This window comes from Sclerotinia sclerotiorum, genomic scaffold, assembly GCF_000146945.2.
Source record: "Sclerotinia sclerotiorum 1980 UF-70 scaffold_7 genomic scaffold, whole genome shotgun sequence".
NCBI classification, from domain to species: Eukaryota; Fungi; Ascomycota; class Leotiomycetes; order Helotiales; family Sclerotiniaceae; genus Sclerotinia; species Sclerotinia sclerotiorum.
The window spans coordinates 1505453-1516120 of record NW_001820829.1 but is presented as its reverse complement, the minus strand read 5'-3'; the positions used below and the strand labels follow the sequence as shown (position 1 = coordinate 1516120).

General features: G+C 42.5%; 5 protein-coding genes and 1 non-coding gene across 6 annotated transcripts; 1 reads left to right on the top strand and 5 right to left on the bottom strand.

Moving 5' to 3' along the window:
* Window positions 1-727: 727 nt before the first annotated feature.
* Window positions 728-1364, bottom strand: SS1G_06170 (hypothetical protein; the record flags this gene model as incomplete). The annotated part of the gene is made up of 2 exons (XM_001593198.1): window positions 728-1129; window positions 1185-1364. 2 exons carry the CDS (start codon window positions 1362-1364, stop codon window positions 728-730), a joined length of 582 nt encoding a protein of 193 aa, XP_001593248.1.
* Window positions 1365-2791: 1427 nt separating this feature from the next.
* SS1G_06169 (predicted protein) lies at window positions 2792-3722 on the bottom strand (the record flags this gene model as incomplete). Its single annotated transcript, XM_001593197.1, has 2 exons — window positions 2792-3411; window positions 3659-3722. The coding sequence occupies 2 exons, from the start codon at window positions 3720-3722 to the stop codon at window positions 2792-2794; spliced, it is 684 nt and encodes a 227-aa protein (XP_001593247.1).
* Window positions 3723-4489: 767 nt separating this feature from the next.
* Window positions 4490-5947, bottom strand: SS1G_06168 (predicted protein; the record flags this gene model as incomplete). Its single annotated transcript, XM_001593196.1, has 3 exons — window positions 4490-4530; window positions 4697-4999; window positions 5386-5947. 3 exons carry the CDS (start codon window positions 5945-5947, stop codon window positions 4490-4492), a joined length of 906 nt encoding a protein of 301 aa, XP_001593246.1.
* A 1188-nt stretch (window positions 5948-7135) lies between these two features.
* Window positions 7136-7393, bottom strand: SS1G_06167 (predicted protein; the record flags this gene model as incomplete). Its single annotated transcript, XM_001593195.1, has 1 exon — window positions 7136-7393. The coding sequence occupies one exon, from the start codon at window positions 7391-7393 to the stop codon at window positions 7136-7138; it is 258 nt and encodes an 85-aa protein (XP_001593245.1).
* Window positions 7394-8576: 1183 nt separating this feature from the next.
* On the top strand, window positions 8577-9798 carry SS1G_06166 (saccharopine dehydrogenase; the record flags this gene model as incomplete). Its single annotated transcript, XM_001593194.1, has 3 exons — window positions 8577-8610; window positions 8661-8879; window positions 8933-9798. The coding sequence occupies 3 exons, from the start codon at window positions 8577-8579 to the stop codon at window positions 9796-9798; spliced, it is 1119 nt and encodes a 372-aa protein (XP_001593244.1).
* A 287-nt stretch (window positions 9799-10085) lies between these two features.
* Window positions 10086-10157, bottom strand: SS1G_14697. The gene has a single exon. It is a non-coding gene; the product is annotated as a tRNA-Gln (tRNA).
* Between the last annotated feature and the right edge of the window lie 511 nt (window positions 10158-10668).

Genomic DNA, 10668 nt, shown 5'->3' with positions numbered 1-10668 from the left:
TTGGATATTGATTTTTTTTTAAAAAAAAAATGTGTGGTGTCGGTAGTATAAAGGACGGAACTAGAAACATTCTGATCCGTGAAGCTAGAGGTTGATAGTAGGTAAACTAGTAAAATTGACGGGAGGAGATGGTGGGGTTGGTGGCGTCTGTCTTTAGGGAGTAGATTCTAAAGGCCCCCTGTGGATTGGGCCAGGCCATGCAATAGTCTACATGGAGAATGAACATTTTGAGATAAGATGCGCATGTGCTGTTTTCATCAATAGACAATAAGCAATATGTAAAAAAATAAAAGCATCGTTAATCATTAAGGTTTCGTTGACGATTGCTGCAACCCGAAATAAGAAAACAAACATTAACATGATGATCCAGGACTAACAAATAAATCTCTCAACCATGAGGCTCAGTTTTGTCTACCATATTACGTCCTCCTTCGTGCTACCGACGGACCCCCGCCTTTTCTCCTTTACGCCAATGTCCCCATGTTTTGCCCGCTGTATGTTCTGTGCTATCGACTGTGCCACCACAAGCCCAAAATTTTAACGCAATCTCCTCGGTCTTTTGCGCTGGATTCCCCTCAATAATTTCAAAAGAATCATTTTTCTTTGATGAGAATTCTCTCAACTATTCTCATGACCGCCTTTTGTCGTCTCGTTGCATGCATCATGATTCCCGTTCGGTGCAGTATCCATTTTCTCACTTCTTCTGCTGCCCGCTACGGATTTCAGTCTAGCCCTGGTACTCCAAAACATCCTTTCGCGGAACAAACTGCTTCAACTTGTGCCAGATGCAAATGTTGACAATGCCACTGAAGAAGAATAGTACGCAGAGCGCCATGCTGAACCCCCAGATGGCTTTCATCTCGTAGCACGCCGTCTTCGATGCATTAACCCAATAATAGTAATTGGCCTTGGAGAAATTGCCGACAGCTGATTCAACGAATGTTGATGTCACTCCAACGTTGGGAAGAGCAGGACAATCCAAGTAGGAAAGGGGTGTTCCGACTTTCACAGAGACCACAATGAGTCCAATAAGAGCCAATGAGTCGCATGCTGTAGAAATGAGAAAGGAAATTTGCTCTTCAAGATAGAGAAGATAGGAGACGCCGATATAGATAATGGCAATAACGACCTAGCTAACGTTAGTATGGTGTGAATGTGCATGGATAGGAATGAAGTTGACATACAACACTGAGAGTTCCAATGAGAACTTCAGGCGGCGCCGTATCGGCCGCGTTGATTTCTCCGATAAAATTTGCAGACATACCGAGAATGCATATGAGGCAAATGGCTTGTAAAGCTCGGGTGATGGTGAAAGCGAATGCGAAAGTGCCGTAGATACTTTCTCTGTTTTTCGGGGCAAACATTTTGAATGAGAGTTGACAGGGAATTGATAGCGATATAGGAATGATTTAGAAGGCTTTCACCAGGTGAAAGTTGTGTAGGTGGAGAATGAAATTTGCGGATTCAAAAACTTTGAGAAAAGAGTGTATTACTTTTCTTTGGAAGTAGCTCGAATTTGTGATGAAGTGAAAGTTTTGGGCTGATCTACCAGCAAAAGAATGGATGCGGTTTGGTGAAGAGAATGTCCTGAAGTCTGATCCTAGCCAAAGAAAGAAGAAAGAGAGAAAGATGTAATTTGTAGTAGATGAAGAGACTGATTGTTGAGATGATGATGGAAGCAAACAACGAAGGAAATTAAGATCTTAAATATTCATACTCACTCATTCTTACTCGCAGCTCTAAAAGTCCAGAACATCAGACTCATCGATCTAGATTCCCAGATTATGCTCTGTAGATCAACTTCTGACTCTATAAATTGATGAGACGGCCAAGCGTAGTAGCATGCGCTGAGTTTGCCAATAGGAAAATAGTCCGCTTGATATGGCCGCTTGTGAGGTCGGTTGTCTCTAGGGTTGCTATATTTCAGTTTGAACCATTAAAAACCAGTCATTAAAGTCTTGGTATATAAGATGCACAAAAGAAGCGCGCCATCAAGCTAAAATATTCAAATAATGTTAAGCATATAGCATCATTGGATGGCAGACACTTGTCTGGGTCAGATAAGCGCCTGCTTTAATTTGGCGTTTGCAGGCATTTTTAAAACATAAGCGGAAACGCGGCAATAGAACCTATGAGAGAGGAAAGAAGCAGCAAGCGCTTTTGCATAAAATGATACTCCAGAAGCAGTGCTCTTCATTTGATAAGCTCTGTTGTTGACATAGCCACGATTATCAGGAAGTTTTGCTGCTTGTGCAACCAGAAGTAGTTGAGCAACAACGTTCAGAGAAGGTTTTGTCACACGGGCCCAAAACAGCACATGGCACGTGATAGCCAGCAGGACCTTAACGCACTAGCCTTTGTTAGACACCTAGGGAAAAAACATCTACTTTGATTGTCTACTCCTTGTTTAACAGTCACTCATTGCACTTCTCTATTTCATGAATTTCATGATTAATTATGTGTTTGACTTGACTCACGCAAATATTGTGCAATTTTGGGGCAACACATTCTGTGTGATTTCGAGAAAGAAAGAGCGCGAAAACGAATTGTGACAAATCAGACAGGCGATAGAAGCTAGGAAGTGAGTACTTTTAAGGTGGCAAAGGTGGTAAAGATTGAGAATGTTGAAGTGTCTTTCCTGAATACATTTGGAGATGCGATTAAGTGTGAACATATGGAAAGGTCTCTCAAACAATGCCGACGTGAAAGGTTTCAATCCTCCTTTAACCAAATACTCAGTTGACACCATTCCGACTTTCCATACCACCTATCTTTCAAGCTGGCCTAGCTTCTATTGCCTCGTCAACATGCGTCGTTGATTTCTCCGGTATGTCTCGTTCTGGTCATCGATCCTTCGCTTCCTCGAGTTGTCTCGAAGTGCCGTGAGACATGGCATAAACCACCCAATTTGATGCATGCAATCAGCGACAGCATCATGCGCACCCTTTCTGTCTTGCTCTGCTTCCATGCGATAGTTTCTTCCAGTCAACTCGAGGACTGTGTTGTTCGTCGTCATGATGCACATATTGCTATAATACTTCCATGGCTTTGCGAGGTTGCAGATAGTGTAAGCGGTATCGATCCATCGATTATCCTGCATGCTTCCATTTGCCCAAATCTTTACTTCTCCCATCAAATCCCTTACACAACTTGCCTGGGCTTCTCTACGCGTGGATTCCCGGTAAGAATCGACCCAGGCCGTGAATGCTTTCAATGCGTTGTCGAGAGTTACAGTGCTCTCCTGACTCTTTTTGAGAGCTTCAGGATTGTGAATCTTGCACCAAGTAATGGTTATGGTATCTTGAGCCGGACCAAAGTTAAGGCTGGACTGGAGTTGGGGAAATTCACAAAAGCTTGCGAGTTCTCTTCCGGTTTCGATATCGAAATGGATGGCGCCAATTTGGGTAATAGCTGGATTGTAATTGTCAGGAAACCCGGCCAGCTCGAGATCAAGCATAATATTCGTGTTGAGTCTTTTGATCAGCATAGCTGAGGTTCAGGAAAGTTGAATTGACGGTATTTGTGCTGAAGGAGTATGGAGTATGATTTTGGTCCTCAACGAATGTGTGTGAGATAGGCACAGACGATTTTGTAGTCTAATGACTGGCTAGATATAACTCAACCTGTTCTTCCTCTTTGATTTTCACCTCGCTTTCACTCCTCGTTTTCCATACTACCTTGAAAGCAGCGTTGTCATGCGGTCTACCGCAAGCTGCATGCATGTATGCGTTTGTGCAAAGCTGTATGGATAGATCTTTTCTTACCACTATTTTCCATCGATGAACGGAAACCTGAAGGTACTGATCCGATTCATGCCTCCCTGGTAGTATTTGCATTGAACCCCTTTTTCTGAATGCCAGGTGCTGTGCTAGACTAGGCGTATTTTCGTTTGTATATGCATAGAGTCGTTTAGTATACCAAAAACGGGGAAAGGACATACAAACAGACCGGCAATTTTATCTGAGCTCAAATATTATTTGCACTATATCTCCAACCTTCATGTATGAGTTCAATTTTTGACATAGAGGGATTCTGTTTGTAGACGTGGATAAAGGAGAAATTTGAAAGTGTTTGTTGATACTTGTAAACTTACTCTCGAGTTCACTCTTAACACGACAACTCCTAATGCGGTTTTACCAACCAGGAAGAATGGTGGACAATAAATGCATAGCCCCTGAATCAATTGAGGGAAAGTTTTGCTTGCGATATGGCAATCACTCTACAATATATTTATCTCAAACTTGTAAGTTTGAGTCCACCGAGCAGAATGATGAATGCATAAAGAGAAAGGCATTCCTAGATATAAAGGGGATTGGAGTCTAGTCGTTAAGATGGAAAAATAGTGAGTAAGCTACCTTTGAATCATCAAACGACTGGGGAATAAAGTGAATCATGATTGATTGGTGAATATCATAAATAGCTTTATATTCTCAACGTCATTCTATTCTATCCTGTTGAGAACCAGCCACGGTAACCGCAATACTAGTGTCTAATTATACATTACCAAATCTCTCTTCCCCCATGTAACTCCTGCCGTGCTTTTGATCACCGTAATCAGGATAATACCTCAAAATTCCTTCTCCCAAATCACCATCATCGCCCTTCATGCCCACAGGCTTTCGTGAAATCCCCATAATTTGCTGTTAAAAAGGCATTTTGTTTATCCCAAATGATTGAGTATCATATAAAGTATCACCAGCCACATAGTGACCATCATGAGCTGATTCATCGAAAGCCTTGATATTATGAGCCTGGTAATTATCTTGAGTTTGACGAAGTTTCCTCGTTTTTCTCCTATTTCGAAGCCAGTCTATGAGGCGGAAAAGAATAAGATTGAAGAGAAGGGTGCACCAAAAGAAGTGGGCGAGGATGATGTAGAGGATGCCGGTTTTTAGGGTAATGTCGAGGCTGGAGGTGCTGAGGTTGATATCGTGCTTCAGAATGTGGATGGTGTGGTAAGCGAGTAGTGTTTGGAGGACTGCGGTGGCGAGGAGTGTGGCTGTAAAGAACTGGGGTGGGGTGTTAGATGTATTGAATTTGAGAGAGGTAGAAGAGCAAGATGGTGAAGAATAGACTTACGCAAAGAACGAGTCTAAAGGTTCGTTTCCAAGGCGTTAAGGTACTGACAAACCACCAGATAAATACACCTGCAAGTATGGGTAATAGAATGATATCAAGTATATAGAGGGAGAAAGATATATATCCATATTTCCTGAAGAGGGTCTGGATTTCTGTGCATGGGCCTACAGGAAGAGGAGGCGTGAAAGTGGAGTTGAGGGCAGGAAGTATATGCCCGTACAATGCTAAGACATGGGGAGACATTATTTAGTTACACGTGAATTATTGTGACCAGGGAAAGAAACTTTGTGTTAAAATCCCACGTACCTTGCTTTGATGGATGACAACCATTTGTCATTTTAAACTGCTCCTCAGCCTTCGTAGTAAGACCAGAAACACAGTAATGCAATGGATAGATCTTGTAATCCACGCTCTCGCCATCCATTGCAACTAAGTCTCCTTTCGTATTATTAGACGTCATTGCCCTTGTCGTTAACGTGAAAAGTTGCAAATGTGGATGATGCGAAAGCACAGCAATGAGAAAAGAAACAAGTCCTATAGCGATGAAGGCAAAGACCAGAAGAGAAAGAACATATGTAATATATTTCTTGGTTTCAGCCTTAAATATTTCCCAAAATCCACAAAAGCAACCTCGTGCATAGCCTTTTGCTTCTTTTTGAAATTCGGCACGGTTTTTCGGAAGACTTGATGCGTCTTTGGGTAATGTTATGCCGAACTTCTCAGCTTGTTGCTTGATTTCCATGGTTTTACCATGGACTTCCCCTGCTCTACCATAACCTTCTTGTACTCTGCCATGTAGTTCGCGGCCTTGCTTGATGGCTTTCTTCCCTGCTTGAAGGGCTTCAAAAGCTTTACCAGCGGTATCCATAGTGTGAGTTGTTGTATTCCTTTACTATTCCAGAGTTATTAGATAAATATATAACTTTTTGTTAAGGAGAAGGTCTTATATACTATTGGAACCTATGTAACTCGCAACGTGAATCATAGTTTTGTATGTGGTGTTTTGGGAGTCAAACCACGGGATATTCACGCCTTTTTCTCTTCCGGCACATGAGCCTTCATCTCAATTTCCACCTTGGAATCCTCCAATCCAAGCCTCGAAAACTCAACACAAGTCAAATAGGATCATGAATTGAAGTGTATTTCCTTAAAACCCTAATAAAAGTCTTCAAAACTTCTTCATTGATCGATGGATAATAGAGTCTGAGAGAAAACGCATCTAGCTGATTTTCAGAACCAGTTGTCTTGAGAAAGTGCTCCACAATCAAGAACCTTTCAGATGTAAGCAACAATGTAAGTGATCGTGGCTCAGTGCTGCCGTTTCGCTAGTCGGTGATTCAAAAAAGGCGAACGAGAAACTTGAAAAGGCTTTTCAATGAAACTGGCACAAATATTGACTGTGGCATTCAATAACATCAACCCTAAGAGTCTGGCGGTAGCGTTTTGCCACTCTGCCCGTAGTTCTCATAGCTGGAGCAAATCAAATGAGATGTGATTATGTTATATATGGCGAAACTTAGAAAGAGTTTCATTCAATAGTAACTAGAAAATGCACTAGTCAAAAGTGAGTATTTATAGACTTAAGCAATTTTCCCAAGAATGAGTACTTGAGAGAGATAAAAAAATTCCACACGTGTCCTCAGAGACAGACAGACTAACGGCCCAAGCATGTACTTACAAATTCAATTCTTAAACACGTATAGATAAAACACATTATTCATCTTTCTGACTTCCTATCCCATACAAAAAAGAAATCCAGTGTCCTCCGACTGTCGCAGGCTTGAGCAAGTTTTCCCCACATGAATGCAATCAGCCCCTCGCACCATGGGGGAAGTTGGAATATCCAAAATTGTTGTGACATGTAATTTACAAGAGCATCCTGAGTATCTTACGGAGTTGTCTTGAGCGATTGATAATCTTTTTTCGATGAAATGGCCCATTCTCAAAGAAATTGATGTCGATATTGGAGACTGAAATCAGGTAAGCCAAATAGCTCTTGGGGACGTTCCTTTCTTGGAGGCGCTGATGCTGGCCAGTCTGGTTCACGCAAGTTACACTATTCCAGACCCATTCTAGAGCGGTTGTCATCTAAAACGGTCCTGGGTCGCTTCCTAGAAGAATCTGAAGTTGTGGCCGATGCTGGACCAGCAGAAACAGGCGCAATGGCAGAGACTTGCGGTCCTCGAAACGCATCATGGCACTTGATCACGTAGATGATTTGATGTTTACAATCATCAATTGCATTGTGCTTTTTGCCCACGAAAGATTTGTCCACCTCACGTCGGATATTTCTTCCAGTAATAGAGAAAGCCATTTCGCAGTAGGTTCGGACACAAAGGTCATTATAGTACATCCACGGCTTTTCAATTCGCATGCTTTATAGGCACTTTCCATCCATCGACAATCCTGTGTGCTACCGTATGCCCAGATCATTATTTGCAGGTCCGTCGGGTCAAATTTCGCAGTTGGGTAGTTGGAACTGATGTTGGCTTTGGTAGATTTGTGACAGCTGGAGAGCCAGGTAGTGAATTGTTCCAGAGCAACGTCGAGAGCCACTTTGCTGTTTCGGCTTGCAGACAACGTAGTGGGGATGTTTTTCTCAAGCCATTGGAGTGTATCAGAATCAGTGATCAAGCCGAATCCAATGCAGGATTCCAAGCTTATGTGCATTGAGAAATACTTCAAGTTTCACCTATTTCGATATCGAAATGGATAGCCTCGATTTGGATGATCGCAGGATTGTGCTTGAGGGGATGTGCTGCTATCTCAAGGTCGAGCATGATATGGGTTCGTACATCTTTAACCAACATGATTACGATATAAATTGGATTGATGAGAAATGTGTTGTATAAGTATGTACACAAACGCTTGACACTTTCAAGATCCAAGAAGAGAAGGAAGGAAACGATGAAGCAAAGTAGGGAAGTAAAATTTGACAATCTATCACTCTGTCGTACACAATGAAACTATACCTAGTCACGCCGTACATGAAGAAATGAAGAATTACTCTACTGAGAAAGATGCAGTGAATATTTTAATTTGAACGAGTAGAAGCTTAACAAATCCGCCAGCATAACATGCAGGTGAACTATTCCGACATCCTTCGATTGAATTGGTAGTATTGAATGCGTTGGATGCCTTAGGCTCAAAATTAAGATGGAAACTAACCTCATTTTTCGAAGCACTATACGGCAAGAACCTCAGGGAAACATACGAGGTGTCTCTCAGTAGGTAACACATATAGCCGTTATAGTCTTTGACTTCAAGGCTTACCGCAACTATGAATTCGGTAGATATTTCAAGAAAATGTTCGGTCTTCTAATTGAGGCATAGGGTGACGATGGATGGTGCGATCCCGGAGGCGGTGAAAACAAATTGCGGGGAACTGAATGACTCAATGAGGCAGAAAAACTCCCCCTCTGCAAACAAAAACCAGAGACTGTAAATAAATCCCAAAACTTCAATTAAGATTCAATTATAAATTCAAATCTTTCATCATGTCTGGAACTACTCTTCACCTACGTTCTGAGTGTAAGTAATTGCCAGCACAATATTCCATAACCTACTAACGCGTTCATCAGTGGGAAAAGCTCTTGAGCATAGATCAGCTCTTACCCCCACTACAGCCAAAGCTCTCATCGATGCTGGATACACAATTAATGTCGAGCGCAGCCCAGAACGTATATTCGACGATGAGGAGTTCGAGAAGGTTGGAGCTACTCTCGTGCCAGAAGATACATGGAGACAAGCACCAAAGGATCATATTATTATTGGTTTGAAGGAACTACCTGTCGAAGACTGTGAGTTTCTGCTTAAATCACTACCAATGGGAAAAAAGTCTAACAGCTATAAGTTCCCCTCGAGCATGTCCACGTACAATTCGCACACTGTTACAAACAACAAGGTGGCTGGGACACCGTTCTATCACGATTTCCTCGCGGCGGCGGAACTCTCTTAGATCTCGAATTTTTGACAGACGATAAAGGCAGAAGAGTTGCAGCTTTCGGATACCACGCTGGATTTGCTGGTGCAGCATTGGCACTCGAAACTTGGGCATGGCAACTCACTCATTCAGCATCAGAGCCATTCCCAAGCGTATCAAGCTATCCTAACGAAGATGAGTTGATTGCCGACGTAAAGAAAGCAATCGCAGCTGGACAAGAAAAGACAGGCAAGGCACCACGAGTTTTGGTTATCGGAGCATTGGGCAGATGTGGAAGTGGAGCAGTTGATCTCTGCTTGAGAGCCGGTGTGCCAACCGAGAATGTCTTGAAGTGGGATATGGCAGAGACTGCCAAGGGAGGACCATTTCCAGAGATTGTCGAGAGTGACATCTTCATTAACTGCATATACCTCATGTCCAAGATTCCGAACTTTGTCGACATGCAAAGCCTCGATACCCCAAACCGCAAATTGTCAGTCGTCTGCGACGTCAGTGCTGATACCACAAATCCCAACAATCCAATTCCAATCTATACCGTTGCGACCACATTTTCAGAGCCAACTGTCCCAGTCGAGGTCAAGGGAGACCCCAGACTAAGCGTCATCAGCATTGATCACTTACCAAGTCTATTGCCAAGAGAAGCAAGCGAGGCATTCAGCAAGGACTTGCTACCAAGTTTGTTGACATTAAAGGACTGGAGAAGTACTCCAGTCTGGGCGAAGGCCGAGAAGTTGTTTCAGGAGAAGGTTGCCACATTGCCTAAGAAGGAGGCATGAATAGTAGATATCAAAAGCTTTCTTTGGGAATATGGCACTGCAAAAATAAAATACAATTGATTACAGAACAAGGTTGATCCTCCATCCTGTCTACCATGAGTCGTCGCTTTATACTGCCTAGACGTTAGGAGACAAACAAACTTGTAGCCTTTACCCACAATCGAGCGGGACAACAAAAGTATGGAGCGATCAAAACAACCGAAATGACCAAACAATTTGCAGAAACTTTGGCACCCTTTTGTCTCAGGTTCAATCTGAGTATGGCGGGATAGAATGTTCTTGACGGAACCTTCTAATAGGAATCGAACCAATATCTCCAGAATCAAAATCTAGTGTGCTAACCATTACACCATAGAAGGATTATTCGCAAATTCAGTATTTTATGGCTCGGCGGCGCCATTTTTAATATATATTCTAAAGTTTTCCTGTGTTGTGGAATGAATACTTATTCACTAACCTAGTCCCGAGCGAAGCGAGCTAGAGGGGTCTATCTTTAGCGTTGTCAAAAACTCAAGGATAGCCGAGTGCAAAACCCTTATCGATTTTTAGCGGATGGAGGGGCCGGCACGTGACAGTGGGGTAGGAAAAATGGGGAGTTTTAACAGTCGTTCTGGAGAGGGAATTGGAAATTAGTTGAGGATTGAGGATATTGGATCTATTTCATTTTGAAAGGCATTTGACGAAATTTTAAATATGAACCAAGTTGATATCTTTCTGCAAGAATAGCTAGCTTTAATTTATCGTAGCTTGGACTTCTTCTCAGCTCCTGTTCATTTTGAGACCTCGCTTGACTGTCTTTCATACAAATCTCAACTACCCCTCCAACCTCCATGCTATTTTGACATCACCACCACATCAACCTCAAAGCGA